This window comes from Salvia miltiorrhiza, chromosome 8, assembly GCF_028751815.1.
Source record: "Salvia miltiorrhiza cultivar Shanhuang (shh) chromosome 8, IMPLAD_Smil_shh, whole genome shotgun sequence".
Taxonomy (NCBI): domain Eukaryota; kingdom Viridiplantae; phylum Streptophyta; class Magnoliopsida; order Lamiales; family Lamiaceae; genus Salvia; species Salvia miltiorrhiza.
In genome coordinates, this window is record NC_080394.1 from 25,679,317 (window position 1) to 25,700,686 (window position 21,370).

The following is a 21,370-nucleotide window of genomic DNA, read 5'->3' on the forward strand; positions in this document are numbered from 1 at the left end:
TAACTTAAGTTGAACAAAACAAAAATTACTTTTGTTAATATTAATTCATTTCATTAAATAATTAATATTGCACTACTTGTCTTGATATGTATTACAAATATGACTCATGATGGGGGGTGAAATATGTATCCTTCTAAGATCATGACACGTGGCTTACCTTATTGAGCATACGATCATCAGAGATCCGTAGTGTTGAGGAACGCTTAACCCCAGATCAGATCAGAATCGGGTTAAGAATAGGCTGGGTCAGATCAGAGTGCGCCAGACCAGAATGTACTCGACCAGGGTAAGCCAGAGTCAGAAGAGAAGCCCAACGACAGAACAGAGAAGCCACTGTTGGAAAGACAATTCTAAGGCAGAGTTGAGAGGTAACGCCAGAGGTGAAGATTGAAGACAATATCCCGACAAAGAATCTGACACTCATTTTCCTAGATATATTCGCTTAGACCTAGTTAGTTAGGGCATGTAGCGTGTGTATTAGCGTAGAATTATTGTTTTACCCTTCTTGTAACCTTTATAAATAGGGGCACCCTTGAAATAAAACACACACTCTGTCTATTTTTCCACTATCGAATTCTCTTTACCTTTCTGATATTCTCGCTTAATCATGGGAACACAGGTAGATAATAGAAAATTCTCCACCGTAGATCTGATAGGTTCAATTCTAGATTCACCAACTCATTTTATATTTAATTATTTTCGTGTTTAAGAAATTGAATGTCTATTTATTCGTTTAAGCCTGCTGACAGCTTCAATTAATTAATCTATTATTCAAGAGTATAATTACTCTAACATAATTACTACACATGTAAATAAATCCAATTGATCGAGTTGACAATAAATCTTATGAACTCCTTAAGGGGATATTATCAACTCGACGTATCGAGTCACGAATTTATACAATAATATAACAACACTTTTCAAGATATCAAGAATATTGGATTATACTAATCATTACCCATTGCTAAATCAAAGCAATTTATAATAAAGCTAGTATACACAATATTATTAATATAAATTCAGAAGAAAAAAAAAGATCTCGTTCTTTAAGCCGTCATCCATAAAGAACTCATCTCACTGTGAATCCAATTTATGTGCTACAACATCACAACTGCATAAGTATCATTAATTAGACTAAATTCACAAATAGATACTATAGTCCTTACCAATAATTTTCTATATTTAGACCGTGAACAAACTTAATTCTACAAAAGATATCAATGTGACCTTCTGTGATCGTCTATCACCACCACATGATATATAATGTAGAATACCATACTATTTGCAGTATAATTTAACAATAAAATCAAATAGCAAACCATGTGATAAAACAGTAATTTCTTATAAATAAGGAAATAAGCTTTTACAATATACTAGTAGCTCTAAAACATGTTTTGCACTATACAAACCCTAACAAGAAGAAAATGAGATAATGTTTCGGCCTCCACGTAATGAAATTTCGGCGTCCACGTATTATAAAAAGTTATCGAAATTTTAATTCGGGCCGAATTCCAAAAAGTTCAAAATTTATGTATTAATTTACTAAAATAAGCTTAAAAACCATCAGAGCATCAGTAATGGGGCTCGATAGAGGGCTCGTTCTGGCGAGTCAGGTGTGAAGGTTTATATGTAGGGCGCGTCGATAGCACGCTCATTTTTTTAAAATAACTTGCAAATTTGTTTGTTTGTTTGTTTGTTAAATTCGACCGTTGGAACTTCTAGTTTTTTATTTTGTTAAATTAGAAAAGACAAGCATATATACAATCAAATTAATGTAGCTTCTCTTTTTATAGTGCACTGCACATTATAGAGAAACCTACATTCTTCGATGTTTAGCTCAATACAAAATCAAACTAATGTATATAGCTTCTCTTTTTATAGTGCATTGCACACTGTAGAGCAACCTATACTCTTCGATGGGAGACTCAAAGCGTATGTTTCTAATAGAATATCAATTTTGATTAGGATAAACTATACTTCGACGTGGGACTATAAATTTGAAGTTGCAAGAAGTTGCAAGAAGTTGAATCCGTTGAACATGGCGTGAATAAATCATGTCCGTTAGATTAGATAAGATCAACGGATTAGATTACTTCTCTCTTCTTTCTTACATTTAGGCCTTCTTCATTGAACTTTAGCCTATATATATATATATATATATATATATATATATATATAAACAAAATCAAATATAGTCAATAAAACACATAAAATAATATAATTTAAATATTTACAATAAAATAATTTCAAAAATATGTTCATTATTGCAATTTTCAAATTTAAATTTATATTTTTAGTTTATTTAGAATTCGATTTTTCAAAATGAAATGAAAAATCTATCAAGCCTCTCTATAGAGTCCCCCATTGGGGGGGGGGGGGGTGTGGAGCTCCAAAGAGGTTCTTGCGTTGGGATGTTCAAATTTAGATATAATAATAATAATAATAATAATAATAATAATAATAATAATAATAATAATGATAATAATAATAATAATAATAATAATAATAATAATAATAATAATAATAATAATAATAATAATAATAATAATAAATTGGCAATAAATCTACAGATTTAATAGTGAATTTTGGTTTTCTTATATTCTATAAAATTAGTGAATAAATACACGAATTTTGAATTAAGATCTCGCAGCCTAACCAAAACTGATGCAGCTAGCATTGAAATTCTTAAAAACCTTAGCCACTATTTTATAAATTCTAATCCCACATCTAAGAATTCCAATGGCACGTTAGGTCATTTTAATAGAATTCTTTTTTTTGAGGAAATTTTAATCGAATCCTTAATTTTGAAGAAATTTTAAAAATAATTATCACCAATTTATCAAAAACAGCGATATGTCAACTTATTACTTATTTCACTCCTTCATGTCTCGTGGATATAAATATGATTAATCGGCTAAAAAATATTTGGCTGGATAACAAATTAGGAAAAAATGTCATATATGGAGAAATCAATCATAGAGTGCGTTTATTTGTGAAGAAATCAACAAAAGTGTGTGTATTTGTGGTTTCTCTATCATTATAGAGAAATTAGAGTGAAATACGAGGTCGGCATTCGGCAATCAACATTTCATCATTACAAATAACTATTCCGCGCACAAATCAAAATGTATTTATTGTCAAACTCTCTCCCCAGAGACCTAAATCAATATAATTATCCGTAATGAAGATGTTAAACTATGTATTTCACTAGACTTGGTCTCTTGCACATCACAAAAATTTGAGTACAATCAGGTGTACCGTATAATTGGATTAATCCATATTCAAAATAATGTTATTTATAAAATTCGGATCAGAGTCTAAGTGAGGGTGCAACCCGATTGTACGGTACACTTAATTGTACTCAAGACCACCTCCACATTCGACTGCACCGTGTACATAAATGTGCAAAAATTATATAAATACTGAAAAAGATTTTAATTATCAACTAATCATCTAACTCAGTTGATAACCGAGTATTTTATAACAACAAAGATCGTGGATTTAAAATTCACGAGTGCTGCATTTTCACATCTTCAATTCGATTCAATATTCTCGGATTGTTTGTTTTTTCTTTTAACCCATAATATTCTCGGAGTACTATATTTTTAATGACAAAAAATAATACTTTCAGTGATAAGCTGAAAAATGATACTTTACAAATGATACATTATAAATATATTTTTAATAATATAAATAATACTTTTAATGTATGCAAATAATATTTTATAAATGGTATTGGTAATTAACTAAACCACCCCATTTGGTGTATTTGCAATTTTGACTTTATTTTTAATACATTACCAATAAGTACACAATTTTTCATTTTTTTACAATTAAAACTAGCTCGTTGTTTTTGAGCTTCTTATTTAGATAAATTAAAGCTCAAAGTTTGATACTATCACATTTTTCATTTTCGTCCCTCCCATAAGAGTGTATCACTTTTATTTTGGGACATAGCCTAACTTTCTCCTTTTAACCACAACCACTTATTTTTACATAACACCACAATCAATTCAACTACAATCACTCATTTCCACTCAACACTTTATCTACTAACCTTTTTTAAAAAATCCGCACCATGCATCCCTTATGTGATACACTCTTACGGGACGGATGGAGTATATAAATCGACATCTAATTAATATTTGCTGAAGGTGATAGATTTCAATGTCCAATCTAATGTACGGAAACTGTTGGAAATAATAATCCGGTAAAGTTTATTATTGTTATGAATTCGATAAATTTTTATCAGTTTCTCGAGTCTGTCAAAGTCAATCCTTTAAATTATCAAATCAAGGGCTTGAATGACTCGATAAATATTCATTTTCCCAGGATCATGAATCATCCAACAAAGTGATAAATTAATCGTAGATTTTGATAATAAAAAAAGTGAAAATAATTTATATTTTATATTTTAAAATAAGTGTTTTTATTTATTTATATATATATATATATATATATATATATATATATATAGGATAGGGTTAATATAAAAACCCCTCTTAAGAAGGAACCAATTTAAAGGCGCCATTGATTTAAATAAAATAGAGGGCTGAGATTAAACTACAGATGCACAATTTCGATTGCATAAATGCACAGTTTCAATTGCATAGATGCACAATTTTGATTTGCTTGAGTATTTTGCATTGTTGGTTTCAATTGCATAAATTGCATATTTTTTAAGTGCACAGTAAAATATAATAGATGCACAGTTTCTTTTGTTGACTAAATCCTAACCATTAGATCTAATATTTAAAAGGTCAAGATTAAGTTCCTAGTTCTCATTTTAACAGAGGTTTTTATTAGAACCTCTTCCTATATATATATATATATAGAGAGAGAGAGAGAGATAGAGAGAGGAGAGTTCAAATAAAAATACCAATCTTGTCCATTTATTTCAAATTTTTAAAAGTTGAGATTGATTTAAGTTATTTAGTACTCCCTCCGTCCCACGAATCTTGACACGTTTGGTTTCGGCATGAGAATTAAGGAATTATAGATTAGTGTTTTAAGTGTGTAGTTAATAAAGTATAAAAGTGATAAAGTAGGAGAGAGAATGTGATAAAAGTGATAAAGTAGAATAGAGAAGTTACCTTATTTGGAAATGTGTCAAGATTCGTGGGACGACCCTAAAAGGAAAATGTGTCAAGATTTGTGGAACGGATGGATTACTATTTTTTATTGTTGATAATTTTCGGAGGGTTAAATAAGTAAAATCATCATTTAGTATAATCAATAGTGGCAATTTTTATGAAATTCAGATTTTATTACACGATAGCTTTTTATTTTTATTTTTTATTACTTTTTCTGTCCCAGTTAACTTGATCAATATAAAGTCGTCCCAACTAACTGGATCAATTTCCTTATATCGAAAATATTAGAAAAAAATTAGGGGTCTTAAACCATTTTTAATTAATTCAGTTTATAAACAATAAAAATAAAATAAAATGTAAAAGGGATAAATATAAGACAATAAACATCTAATTACTTATTCACTTTATTATCAAACACACTTAAAACACTAAAAATTAGCTTTCGAAATCTCGTGCCTAAAAAAAATTGATCAAGTTAATTGGGATGAAGGGAGTATTATGTACTAGTATTAATTTTTTTTACTTATTTCTGCTATCAAGATCGCCGTTGTTTGATCGGCACATAAGATAAATGACAATGGTTAGTCATTTCAGAAGTCCATGTATTATGTATATACAGTTGTATACATTAATATTTGTATTCTTATTTTTGTTCTTTGAAATATGCTGATTATATTTTAATCTGAATTTGTATGTGCTCGCGCAAGGAATTTATTGATTATGATCTCATTTTATTTCCTTATTTTATTGTGGATATATGTCTGTACAATTGCATGATAGTGCATATTCGTTTATGTTGTGCGGATTAATTCTTGTATATAGCATTAAAATATATACGTCAGATTATCTTAACACAACTCCTACATTATAATTTTAAAATAAGTGTTGTTGTGCGCCTAAACAAATAATTTTGTGCAACAAACAACTATCTAAATAACAACCATCTTCCTTAAAAAATATCTTCTCCGTCGACAAAGAGCATAGATGTCTTTATTACTATTTTCGTACCTCCACAAAGAGTATGTGTTTTTCTTTTTTAGAAACTCTCCTTTATATTTTAAATTTCATTCATACTCAATATTTACAAAATAGTCATCCCTTACTTTTACAATTTGGTGGAGCCAACCTCTAAATACTATCTTTTGAACACTTTCAATATTAAAATCACATCTTCTAATCATTTTATTAAAATTTGTGTCATCCACTCCACCACACACTCTTTGTCGACATAGAGAGTATATTACTAACAATCTGATGTTAAATTTTATACTTTTCAACAATGTAAGTGCATTTATTTGAACCACTCCATGCAAGATCACAATCACTCAAATGTAACTTCACATTGTATACCTAACCTATGTTAGTGCCATCAAATTATAAATTAAGTGCAACTTAGTGCTGAATAATTACTGCTAAATAATCACAAGAAAATAGCCAAATGTAAGCGGTCACTGGCGGAGGAAATCCAAGAAGATATTGTTTTTTGTTTGCGAAAGTTTACGTGGATATTTTTTTTTCTTTTTTATGAATATGATATTGATGATGATGAGTTTGATTTAGATGCCAATTTGAAGGTTTCACATTTTCCACCAATAATATTTAAATTTCACAGTTTTACCCTTTCATGCACATTTATTTTAACATACGATCAGTCACTTAATTGCAAGGTTACAATATTGAGTTTGACATGATTTTTAACTAATTACTTCCTCCCTCGTAAAAATATGCACCTTTTATTATTTTGGTACGTCATAAGAGTCCCTTTTTCTTTTTTGAACTCTTTTTTCCACTAATAAAAATCGGCTCATTCTTCCACTAAAAACACAATAACATTTATTAAAATATGTGTCACCATCGCATTTGATGTAACATAGGAAATATCATATATATAAGGCCCCTAGTTTAAATATTTTTCAATAATAACAAGACTTGTGTTTTTCTTTTTCAACCAATAGATCGGAGATTTGAATCGATTAAAAAGGTTAATACGTGGATGAGTATGTATGTAAGACGTTGTAATTCTAAGAAAAATGTAGTTATATACCTTTCAAACACTTGCGCATTATGGAATTAATAAAGCATGCATGAAGGCGCACAATGAAACGCAGATAAGGTGGATAACAATTGAAGGGTAAAACAAGCATCGTTTCCAAATTTAACGCGCAAATACTAGTCCCATCTTTGTCACCTTTCATGATGCTTGTAATCTCACTAAACCGTCATCGAGTTTCTAAAATCTTAAAAATCCAAGATATTATTTCATGATGGGACCATTTAATTCTTAAAGTTGTGGTTTCGACGGTAATTTATAGAATAGGCGGTGGTGCTAATCATGTGTGGCGATACACATCATACACTATCGTGGGGGGGAAGACCTGCCCCTTTTTCGACAAGTGCACCCCCCCGAGATCGCTAGTGTTCACGGGTCCACTTTCCTACACAAATATTGCATGTCCCATTTAATATGTAAACACCCACTATATATATATAGTGCTTGCCTCAATCAATTGCCTAACCCCATCAGTCATAAACTCTAATTATAATATCATCAAAACTACTAGCAAAAATGCGTACAATAATTCTTCATGTCACAGTAATTCTACTTCTCTTAGCTTCCTTCAACTGTTGGGCGCATAGGTTTGGTGGCCAAGGAGGCGGGCGGAAGACGACGATGGGCTCGTCGGAGGCGTCGTCCGCACCTACCGGCACGTCGGAGACTCCCACCGGAGGCAGCGGTGCTGCCCACGGCCCGGGTTGGGACTATGGTTGGGGGTGGGGCGCCACCCCCACATCCGGGTGGGGATACGGATCGGGCTCGGGTAGGTCTCCTAACGGGTTCGCGAGGGGGTCCGGATATGGGTTCGGGTCAGGGTCCGGCTCGGGCTCCGGATATGGTTATGGTTACGGTAGCGGTGGCGCTCGCGGAGGCGGTCACGGAAGTGGCAGCGGCGCGGGCGGAAACGGAGGCGGCAGCGGCAGCGGCAGCGGCGAAGGCCACTTGCCATCAACTGCCGGCGGCATAAACAAGCATGGTTGAACGCGGGAATTGTATAATTGAAGTGTAAGGTTTAATTATGTAGTATGCGTGATGCCTTTTATAGGACTTCTTCTGTGCCCTACTATGTGTTGTGTGTGTGTGGTGTGTGAATTTGTAGTTGAACTGGAAAGAAACAGTGTGTATGAAAGGCAGCTTTTGTGTTATATATATAAAAACGTGATTGATATATATTGTAGTAATAATATTTTACGACTGTGTGCATAATCTGTAAACGATGAATGTTTCGTTTTCGTTGCCTTAGTTTCTCAACGGTTTGTCTACTCCAGCTAGTATAGGGCCGTAAAACAACCAAATTATTGGGAGTTCAGTTCAAAAAAAGCTCGTTCAAAATTCGATCTTTTTTTGTAAATGAGATCAAACCTCAAATCTCTAATTGAGCCTGACAATTTTTTTCCAGTTGATGCTTGAGTCTGGCCGTGCTTGACTCAGGGGTCTGCGAACATGTTCAAGCTCGAGTTTAGTTGCAAATATGTTTGCGAGCCTGAGAAGAATAAGTTATATTTTTTTTATTCTAATACTTTTGGTAAATAATATTTATCAACATTAATTTATCCTTATATGTTTATTGGGAATAAAAAAACAATTTAAAAGATGAATATATACGCATACACATCCACGTGCATTCATAAAACATAATGTACTGCAATTAAATTAGATTGAACTTGAATAATGATGCATTCCCGTTTTTAAGTTTTTGCTAATATCATTGCAAACACATCATTTTAATCTCCTCCTCCTCCTCTCACTCCTAATAATACCTCATCAAACTCAATTTTTTTCTGACATCATTATTGACCCACTTTAACTCATTCAATATTTATTTATATTTTAATTTAAAATTTACATTTATTATTTATAACTTAATACTATAAAATAATGTACTAATAATTATTTATAAGTAATGTAAAAATAAATAAATTATTTTGTAAAAGATTATATAACAATATTAACATCTCAACTAATAAAAGATAAGATAATTAAGAAAAACTAAAACAACAAAAAAGAACGAAAACTGAAAAAAAAAATATATATAATAAAAAAAATAGTGAAAAAACTGAAAAAAAAAACGAGAACTAAAAAAGAAAAAGACTAGAATTAGAATGAAATGCAAAAAGAAATAATTAAAACAATATTAAAAAAGTCATCACGTATGAGAGGAGGTAAAAACACAACTCCTCTCTTTTCAAAGTACAACCCTAATGGTAGTTTTTGGCTATGCATTTTCAATGCATCCCCCTATTAAAGATGCTCTAAGCCGGGCTTGCATATTGCGTAACATTGATCGAACCATTAACAAGTCAAAGTCGAGCAGAAATTGTGATTGAATATGATTAGTCGAGTTCGAATCGAGCTCAATCTCAATTCATGATTATATACGCAAGTGAGCATAGATATGGCAGTATTCCTTTTGGCCGATATGACGTATGATTGACTATTTTTATCTTTCATACTAAAATTGGTTTAATCTCACTATTTCAATAAGATATGAATCAAACAAAATTAATTCAAATGATAAAATTAAGTTATTAAGGGTCTTGAATTATCCTAATTAAAGTTTCAATCCATCTAAGATGATCTTCAATGCGTAATTCTAGCGCTAGATCAAGCCGTGCGGTTAGAGCTGTGACGCACCGGGGGGTTCGAAGTGGGTGCAAGGGGCGATATGTGGAGCGTGTTATACATGCGTCCACTTAAAATTAAAAAAAAAAAAAAAAATTGGAGCTTTTTCAGAATTTCGAATTTTAGTTATTACTCCATCCATCCCATTAGTAATGTCCCAGTTATTATATTGGGACGTCCCAATAGTAACATCTCATACATTTTTTAGTGAAAAAACAACTATTTATATTATTAATGGTAGGCCCAACTCACTTTATACACCAATTCACTTAAAATAATCCTTAAATATCTTCCATCAACCCACTTTATACATTAACTACATTTTTTCTTAATCTCCATACCCGAAAGTAATGGGACGTTACTAATGGGACGGAGAGAGTATTTTTTTAAAAAAAATAGAACGTTGCCAAATCCAACTACACTTTTGAAATTTTATTTTACTTTATTGTATTTTTCATTCAATTCCCTCTATAAATACCATTATTTCACCCTCATTTTTTACATCAAACACTTTTTTCTTTTCCAATTTTATCTTCTTTTCTCATATTTTTCATCTTCTTCTCTCATTTCACTTCCAAACTTACTACAAAAACTAGAAGGAGAATTCAACGAGTACATGAAAAATAAAGCTCAAGCCTTAGGGGTTCCTATTTCTTTCCCGATAGGATTTGCACCTTTCTCTCAAGGCTCGAATTTCTTCGCCCCGGGTCATCTTCCCATCAACTTGAACGCAAATTGTTTCATTCAAGACGATGTAGCCGAAATTTTGTCATTCCCAAAGACGACGAAGACCCGAACTGGGTACACCACGACAGAGACAGATATTGTTTGTATATTTTGGGCGAAGGCTACTGCAATCCAAGGTACAGACCAAAATGCTCTCCAATATTGAAGAGATATCACCCAAAGATGCAACGATGCAAGGCCTTCCGGCACTCCTGCTCATGATAACAAGCAGATCAAGTCCCACTTTCAAGGCGTCCAAAATGACGTCAAGCAGTGGGAAACAATCTACGGAAAGTGTAGATCCAACTGGGGGAGTACTGGAATGAGTAAAGAACAAATCACTGAACAGGCATAAGAGATCTACAATGCCCACCATGTAGCTAGATTAAGTACTTCTATGTTTAGCTGTTTCTGCGCAAATCTCAGCCGCTTCGCGTCTACCGACAAGGATATGAACTCGTTGAAGAAGTCCAAGGGGTTGGATGGGCAAGTCACGACTACATCTTCCAAGCCAAATATCACAACGAGGCCTCAAGACCAAAAAGCGGTCAAGCGCAAAAAAGGCAAGGGGTAGAATGTGGAGTCCTCAAGGGGACAAGACTCAATACTACAACGCACTGAAAAATGTTGCTAAAGGAATCGATCTCTTCAGCACCTCTCACAAGGTAGCCATCGATGCTAAAAATAAAGTCGTCGATATGAAAATGAATGTTTCCGATTTTAAAATTCTCAATGCGGACACTTCGAATATGTCGGAAGCAAAAATTGACAGTGCACAACAACATACTCGAAGAAGTCATGAAGCATAGATGATTTATATAGTTTAGGTTTTAATTATTGTACTAATTTATACTTTAATTAATGTAATGTTTAAATTTAATTTTAATGAAATATTGAATTCGAAAATTAAAGAGTTAAAATAGAATAAAGTGGAAATAAAAAAAATTAAAGCATCTTTAAAAGCATTTGCATTGGAGAGTAGGCTCTAAGGTGGGAACCACCTCTTTAGAGCTCTCTTAAAGTCAATGCATTAAAAATATTTTAAGTAAATAAGATATTGATCTTATTATTTTTATCTATCAATATTAATTCCTCAAAGTAAATCTCCCAGTATGAGAGACAAATAGCGCCAATTAACACGTTTACTATTTTTAAGGGCAAATATCATGAAAACCCCTGAAGTATACCCGCTTTATCAAAAATATCTTGAAACTTTCAAAATGTTCTCTAAACCCTCAAATTATCAGGTTTTTATCAAATATATCCCGCATCTATTTTTCGGTCACCAAAAACGTGATGTGGCTCGCCGGATGTCACAATGTAATTTATATTATATTTTTTAAAAATGCAATGGCAAAAACGACGTCGTTTCGTAACATATCATTTAAAAAAATTCACTCTAAAATTTAAAATTCACTCCTACCGTGTTTGAAATTCACGCTAATAACTTATAATTAGGGATAAACACGATAGAATATGGTACGAAACGAAGTCGTTTTTTTCATGTCATTTAAAAAAATAGAATATAAATTACATTGTGGCATCCGGCGAGCCACATCACGTTTTTGGTGACCGAAAATAGATGCAGGATATATTTGATAAAAACCTGATAGTTTGAGGGTTTAAAGAACATTTTAAAAATTTCAGGGTATTTTTTATAAAGTAGATATAATTCAGGAGTTTTCATAATATTTGCCATAATTTTAAATATTCTTTTGATTATTCTTCATTTTAATTAAGTATAAAACAATATTGTTCAGCAAGTTTAAGAATTACGTATTCTGTGAGTTGATGTATACATCATGAGGTACCTACCGAATAGCGTGTTACCTCCGTGAAAAGCATATAGTACTATAAATATGTAGGCATAAAGTACTTTTGCACTTATCTACACACTATGCAAAATATCATTTATCTACAATTTTGAAAATGGGCATGCAATTGCATCCTAGAAACATTAAATAGGTCGTCTCACAATTTTTTGTATTTCACTATGTACGACTATTAATTTGACTATTTTATAAAATTTATTATATTATATAAAAATATTATATTATAATAATTCTTTATTAATATTTATCATTAAAATTTGAAAATTTAAATAATTATATATTGAATTAACGAAAAGAAAACTATTTGAAATAATATTTACAAATTTTATTTTTATTTATCAAAAATAAAATTTGTAAATATTATTTTAAATACTTTTGTTTTATCAAATTATATATTAAACAAAAACTATACTTTCTAGGTTATACGGGATAATTTTTTGGGTTAATTGCCCATAAAATACTGAACTTTCATCTAATTCTGGTTTTGCACATAAACTTTGAACTGTGGCGTGATAATTACTAAGCTTTTGATTTTATCTGATTTTGCTACTAATCCAAATTCCGGCCAAATACCAAGCTAATATATAATATGGTGTGCCAATTTTGACGTGGCGTATTTATTCTTGCGTGACAATTAGTTGGCAAAATAATATTTTTTATTTAATTTCTTATCAATAAAAAAAGAACACAAAACACATAACTCAAATTGTCAATAATTTAATATATCAAATCAGTATTTTTTTTAGTTGAATTAATTATATATTCCTATACGTAAATTAAAATTGGAACAAAGATTATAATTTATGATCCAACAAGTAATTAATCTTCGCCTCCCAATCTTGGTTTCACATGGAGACCGTGTTTCAAAGTAGTCTTGAACATTTTGTACATAAGTACAATAATAATATTTGTAAATTTTATTTTTTTAATATTCGAGTGTAAGATATAACCATTAAAAGATTTATATACTTATTATAATTAATTTCTAACAATAAACATTTATTAAATTTATTTATAATAATAACTGAAAGATTGACTATTTCGCGGAACATGTGGTGAGATGTGTAGCAGCAGATAATAGTAGTGCGTAGGATGATAACAATCTCACGAAGTATTAAAGCAAGAATGAACAAAGTACGCTCTATAGTGTATATACTTCACAAGCACTCTTCTATTAAAATAAATAAATGAACTAGTACCAGGAAGTCACGAACAACACCACAAGCAACAAGTCTGAGGGGATACCTAGCAGGAACACAAGAATTCTCAACTACATTATGCATGCAAGATCAATTTAGCACAAACTTCCCCACATTTCTTAATGAAAGTGGGTCTTCTTAAATAGCATTCACGCCTCAATTTTCTCTTGCAACCCAAGTTAATACTTTCTTAGTCATGAATAGAAACAACTCCTTTAAGACAAGCACAACCACTTATATCCCCTTGAAGATAAGCACGAACAAATCTATCCACAATCTTAGCAGATCAAATCTTCAACAAACATAAAATTAGAAGACTCTGTGTTCTAAAGTGTCACACATAAGATTAGCCTTGAAGTATATCTATGCGATAAGGAGTCTCTCCATGAGTACCAAGCAAACTAGAACATCTTCTGGTACATGAATATGAAAGAGTATCAAACTTCGAAGGTACAGTCAACATAATGACAAACACTAACGAATAATCTATACACTAACAATCTTCCATTTGTCATTTATATAGACAAAACAAGATACTCAAAAGGTAGCTCAACACATGAATAAACAATAACAAAAATTAACTCAAAACAAATGAATATGAACACCAAAAACTCCGATCCCCCTCACCCATTTACAGAGTGTAACAGTGTTTTATGCCCGGGCCCGCCTTAAGGTTGGGCCTCCACCTTTTGTAACCTTACTTATCAAACGAAAAAATATTGTCAATTTACTATGCAAACTACCATTAACCACGCTTTCAAACGTAACCTCCCATATATATATATATATATATATATAGGGGAGGGCTAAAATAAAAATATTTCTTAAAATATAAAATATAAACAATTTTCAACCCTTAGATCATCAAGATCTACAGTTGATTCGTAACCCTATTGAATGAATTCGTGGTCCTGAGTTCGAATCCATAAGGTAGCAAAAATTTATTTTTCACAATTCGTAATCATGTTGGATGATTCAAACGTGTTCTACATAAAAGTTGTACATTGAAAAACGTTTTTATTTTTATTTTAAAGAAGTGTTTTCACAGTATCCCTGCCCTATATATATATATAGGACAAAGTTCTATAGAAACGCAAATATAGACAGAGAAAGGAGATGGAATCTCAGTCATTGATCCTATCTAATCTAACGGTCAGTGTTCGTTCGTTCAACGTTCAACGCGAATTTGTGTTGAACCTGAACAACCATCAACCCCCAGCCCCCAAAAGTTCAACAAATCATTTTGTACGTTCGACAGTATTAGCTGTCATGTTCAATGTTTCTATTTTGCGTTCAACACCTCTATTTCTGTATAATGCAACCATATATATATATATATATATATATATATATATATATATATATCTATATAGGCCAATGTTCAATGAAGAAGGCCTAAATGTAAGAAAGAAGAGAGAAGTAATCTCATCCGTTGATCTTATCTAATTTAACGGACATGATTTATTCACATCATATTCAACGGATTTTTTCGTTGAACATATGGGGGGTCGAAACCCAGAACCCCCAAAAATATTGTATATGTTCACGAATGTTCAACGAAAAAATCCGTCGAATGTGGTATGAATAAATCATGTCCATTAGATTAGATAAGATCAACGGATGAGATTACTTCTATCTTCTTTCTTACATTTAGGTCTTTTTCATTGAACCTAACCCTATTTAGAAATGAGAATGAAATTGTAATGATAGATTTCAAATCCTATGACTGATATTTATCTAGAGGAGGCGAATTTTTATCTGGGTTTAAATCTTTTAGGGAGCGAAAATTTTATTAATTAATTGAATTTCGTTATATATATATATATATATATATATATATATATATATATATATATATATAGGGGTGGGCTACCGTGAGAGCACATCTTAAAATAAGAAATAAGAGCAATTTTTAATGTATGAGAATTTTATGTAGAACATGTATGAATTTACTGTATAAAGGTATGAATTGTGAAAAATAATTTTTTCCTATCTTTGCGATTCGAACTCAGGACCATAAATTTATCCAACAGGATTACGAATCAACCGTAGATCTTAATGATCTAAGAGCTGAAAATGATTCTTATTTTATATCTTAAGAAATGCTCTTATTTTAGCCCTTCCCTATATATATATATATATATATATATATATATATATATATATATATATATATATATATATATAAGGTTGAGTTCAACAGAGAATTATCTTTTTATTCATCATGAACAAATCTATATATTTTACGAACAGATCAACATAACTAATGAACAGACGTATTTAGTAAAAATATAGAAAAACTCGCCACCAGCAGGATTCGAACCCGGGGCAAATTGTTGTTCATGCGGTACATTGATCTGTTCATTAAAATTATAGATCTGTTCGTTTTTATTTTACGAATTCTCTATTCTCCACAATATTTAACTTCTCTGTTGAACCCTTCTCTCTCTCTCTCTCTATATATATATATATATATATATATATAATTCGCTTCAAAATTTTAAATATTTATAACTTGTTCATTTTAAATTAATTTTTAAATATTAATAGTAAATTAATGCTCGTATCACAATCTTCATATCAAGATGCATATAATTTTCTAAAGGAAATAGCATGATTTTGAGACAAAAAAAAAAGCTTTTTTGCTTCACATAATAATCAGCCAACTATGCTAATAAGTAGATGCAATTTTAATTAAATAATTTAATATTTGTATACATATTATAAGTTACTATTTCCTCTGTCCCATAAGAGTGTGCATCACTTTTAATGACACGAACTTTAATAAAATGTTAGATGAATGTATTGAGAGTTGAAAAAATGATTCACTTTATTATAAAATAAGAGTAAGAAATAAGGAGTTAGTAGTGAGGTAGTGTCCAAAAATGATAAATGCACTCTTGTGGAACGTCTCAAAATATAAATAAAGACACACTCTTATGGGACGGGAGAATATTATTTTTAAAAAATATAGAAAATTACCACTCAAGTCTAGTTAAAGTTAATTTTAAATTAAAAATATATTTTTAATAGTATATTATAGATTTAGTAAAACAAGGAGCGGCTTTCGCATTGCTCCAATTAAACATGTGAGCCTTCTTTTGGAGGCACCTTTAACTTCAGCCCGATGTCTGTTATTTTGTTGTCGAAAACGTACGATGTCTGCCATTGGAGTATGAATTAAAGAAATAATAAATGCGAACCTCCAAAGATAAAAATAAAAAATAAAAAAATCCTTGAGACTAATATTTCGATTGTAAATAAGTGGCCCTCACGCACAGACTATCAAATTTATTCAAGAATTTATTGCAATAACATGGTCCGAATGTCGTTCGACAACATGTATAGGGTATAGGAGGAATGAATTACATTTCGGCCCATTACGGAGTCGACACGTGTCAGTCGTAAAAACAGTGAAGAGGAACGCACCTCGAACTGAATGGTGTGAGATGGTGCTTCTCACGTTAGTCAGGTATGGAGGGCCTCTTCTACATCCGGTTTCACTCGAGATCCTAAAAGAAATGAATACATTGTTATAGAGAAATCTAGACACAAGATTCAAATAAATGATTCATGGAAAACTTGTAATTCAAATAAATTATATTTTAATTGATTATTCACAGTAATGAAGATTTTATAATTTTAAGTTTATTATTTTGGGATTCAGAAATTAAGTCAGATGTGTTATCACCGGGTTACACGTCGATAAAACTTAACAACGAGTAGAAGATCAATATAACAAGGAAGAAAGATGAAGTTACAAAGAATCAAAACAAACTAGAGTGCCGAGTCGAGTAGAACTCTTGCCGCAAGAAGAATATCACCCCGGCAGTGCTCTTCGGTGTTGGCGATTCTTCCCAAAAAGTAAAACGGCAGCGTCTCAACGGATATAGGACCACAAGTCCGGAGAGCTCCGGCGAACTTAACAAGGATCAAGAACTGAGCAGAATGCGTAGTGAGTGAAATGCAGAATTTTAGTGTGTAGAATGTCATGTACTAGACACCTATATATAGTGTGAGGTATACTCCTATGCAATTACTTCACACATGCTGCATGCATGGGATTAATCTGCTGCGGTTGAGTGTTAGCTAGTCTTTTATAGATTAGTTATTCAGATTCAATCAGAGTCGTTTAGTGCATAGCTGTTGTGTTTGTCGATAGGTACTTATACCTTTTGTATTTTACTGATTTTCGGTTAAGAGAAATTAGAGATAGCTTTCTTTCCAAGTTAGAGTGAGAGAGCTGTGAAATTGAGGGATACACTGTGTGAGTTAAGCGTAGCTAGCTGTGGTTGTGGAGCTCGAATCTCAATAAACAATATCGTGATTTGTCGTGGATGTAGGTATTCATACCGAAGCACGTAAATACTGTGTCTCTCTCGTTCATTCAATTACTTTACTGCTTCATTGAGTTCGTGAAGGAAGAGTTCAATTGTTTGTGTGGATTCCAGCGATTATCCAATAAATTGGCGCCATCTGTGGGAAGGGGCTTCAATCGCACGGAATCTGACTCACGAAATCGCAGTTGATACGAGGGTTTCTTTGATTGATCGGAGAAGGAATTGATCGAAAAAGATCCAGATCGCAGGCATGAGTTCTGCGAGGTTTGAGACGGAGAAGTTCAATGGCAAGAACAACTTTGCCCTATGGCAAATCAAGATGTAAGCGTTGCTTGTACAACAGGGTCTTGATGATGCATTGACATCAAGATCAAAGGCAAAATTGGAGGGACTGAAAGAGGAAGATAAAGCCAAGATCGAGCAGCTCGACAGGAAGGCTCATAGCGCAATCATTTTGTGCTTAGGGGACAAAGTCCTTCAGGAAGTATCAAAGGAAAAATCTACAGCTGCGGTATGGGAGAAACTTGACTTATTATACATGACTAAGTATCTAGCAAACAGGTTGTATATGAAACAAATTAAAGGCTATATTCCATGAAGTTCAATGAGGAGAAAGATCTTGAAGAGCAAATTGACGAATTCTGTAAGTGCATTGATGATTTAGAAAATGTGGATTCTCAAATCAAAGATGAAGATAAGGCTATACTCCTTTTGAATGCACTGCCAAAAAATTATGAGCATATGAAAGATGCTATAATCTTTGGTAGAGAAACTCCTATTTCCCTTGATGAAGTACTTACTGCATTAAAGGCGAAGCAACTACAAAAGAAGAATGAAGGAAAGCAGGAACACATCTCTGAAAGCCTGCACATCAAGAAGGTAAAAGGAAAATGAAATAAGCATTATGATGAATCAAAGAAAGACAACCAATCAAAGGGAAATGAGACAAATGGAAAGGAAACCAGGAAATGCTTTGAATGCCAGAAGCCAGGGCATTTGAAGAAAAACTGCTATGTCTGGAAAAGAAAGATGCAGGAGTTGAAAAGGCAACAAAAATCTGCTGATAACGTTCAAGAGAACCCTGAGGCTGAGGTGTTGAATGTTATAAAGGGGAAGGCTGAGAATCACTGGATTCTTGATTCTGCATGCACATTTCACATGTGTCCAAGGAAAGATTGGTTTCAAGAATTAAAACTAAAAGATGGAGGATCGGTTTTGATGGGAAATAATCAAATATGCCATGTCAAAGGCATAGGCTCCATCAAACTAAGGATGCATGATGGTTCAATCAAAACTATCTTTGATGTGAGATACATACCAGAACTGAAAAGGGGCTGGAGAAGATAATTGTCAGCAGAGATGTGGTATTTAGGGAAGACATAATGCCATACAAGAAGGGAGATAGTATCTTTGAAAAATCTTCAAAGAAGGATAATCAAAATGCAGAAATTGAGGTGGAGCTTAAAGCTACTGATTCAGAGATTGATTCAGATAATGATGCTCATCAAGATGATGATGATGATGTTGGATATGATATGCCTATGGCTATGGAAAATGTACAAGACTATCAACTCACCAGAGACAGGGAGAGGAGAAGTATTAAACCACCAACAAGATATGGTCATGCTAACTTAATTGCTTATGCATTAAGTGTGGCAGAAAATATAGATTATCAAGAACCATTAACTTTTAAATAAGTTATGGAAAGCTCAGAGAAAGATTACTGGATTCAGGCTGTGAGAGAAGAATTAGAATCTCTTCACAAGAACAACACTTGGATTTTGGTGGACAGACCAACTCATCAAAAACCAGTTGGTTGCAAATGGATTTTCAAGAGAAAACTTGAAATGGAGAAAGGAGAAGAAATTATCAGATACAAAGCAAGGTTGGTGGCCAAAGGATTCACACAAAATGAGAGAATATACTTCAATGAGGTATTTTCTCCTGTTGTTAAGCATTGTTCTATTAGGTTGCTTCTGTCTTTGGTTGTCCAACATGATATATTTCTTGAACAATTAGATGTTAAGACTACATTTCTAAATGGAACTTTAGAAGATGCTATATTCATGGAACAACCAGAAGGTTTCATGGAAGGAGAAGGAAAAGTATGTTTGTTAAAGAGGTCTCTGTATGGTTTGAAGTAGAGCTCAAGACAGTGGTATATTAGGTTTGATAATTTCATGATGGATTCTGGTTTTGTCAAATCTAAGCAAGATAGTTGTGTGTACCTAAAGAATGAGGGAAAAAAGCCTGTCATGTATCTACTTCTCTATGTAGATAACATGTTGGTAGCTAGCAAAGACTATGGTCAGATTAATCTCATAAAGACTAAGCTTAAGTCTGTGTTTGAGATGAAAGAGTTGAGTGAAGCTAGGAGAATTTTGCGAATGGATATTATAAGGAACAAGGATACTGGGAGCATACATTTAATGCAGAAAGATTACATTCTCAAAGTCTTGGAGAAGTTCAAGATGAATGAAGCTAAACCTATCTCCATTTCTATGGTTCAGCAGTTGAAGTTAAGTATCAAGCAGAGGCCGAATACTCAAGCTGAAAGAGAGAATATGAAGGGGATTTCATATTCAAATGTTGTTGGGAGTATCATGTATTTGATGATTTGTACAAGACTTGATTTGGCATACTCCATTAGTGTCTTGAGCAGATTTATGGCTGATCTAGGAAGGCCTCATTGGGAGGCATTGAAGCAGGTGTTTAGATATGCAAAATCTTCAGTTGATTTAGGAATTGTGTTTGAGAAGATTAAAGATTATAAAGGAGATCCATTACTGGAATTTGTTGATGCAGACTATGTTGCAAATGTTGACAGTAGAAGATCACAGACTGGATACATTTTCACACTTTATGGTACAGTTGTTTCTTGGAGATCTCTTCTGCAACATGTTGTTACATTATCCATCACTGAGGCGGAGTACATGGCAATGACAGAGGCGGTTAAGGAAGGGGTCTGGCTCAGAGGTATTTAGGTAGACTTTGAGATTTCACAGAAAAATGTTGAGATACTGTGTGATAACCAAAGCGCTTTGCACCTGGCAAAGCATCAAGTTTTCCACGAACGTTCAAAACACATTGATGTCCGTTATCATTTTGTTTGTGACCTGGTCAACAAGGGAGTTATACAAGTGTCAAAGGTACCAACTGAGCAGAATGCAATTGATTCTTTGACTAAGGCATTATCTAGAGTCAAGTTCGAACACTGCTTCGAGCTGGTGAGGATGAAATGATGACTAACTGGTGATTGCAGATTATTGTGTTCGAGTTGATGGAGTAAGGTGGAGATTTGTGAGGTATACACCTATGCAACTACTTCACACGTGCTGCATGCATGGGACTTATCTACTGCGGTTGAGTGTTAGTTAGTCTTTTATAGATTAGTTTTTCGGATTCAATCAGAGTTTTTTAGTGCATAGCTGTTGTGTTTGTAGATAGGTACTTATACCTTTTGTATTTTACTGATTTTCGGTTAAGAGAAATTAGAGATAGC

The 21,370-nt window shown here is 32.6% G+C and overlaps 1 protein-coding gene across 1 annotated transcript; it reads left to right on the plus strand.

Annotated features, from left to right (window-relative positions):
* The first annotated feature begins 7,590 nt into the window (after positions 1–7,590).
* Positions 7,591–8,319, plus strand: LOC130997269 (putative glycine-rich cell wall structural protein 1). Its single transcript, XM_057922535.1, has one exon. The coding sequence runs from the start codon at positions 7,660–7,662 to the stop codon at positions 8,128–8,130; it is 471 nt and encodes a 156-aa protein (XP_057778518.1). The 5' UTR covers positions 7,591–7,659; the 3' UTR covers positions 8,131–8,319.
* Positions 8,320–21,370: the final 13,051 nt, after the last annotated feature.

Excerpts from the sequence above, each read along its gene's own strand:
- LOC130997269 (XM_057922535.1), top strand. The coding sequence starts at position 7,660 with ATGCGTACAATAATTCTTCATGTCACAGTAATTCTACTTCTCTTAGCT.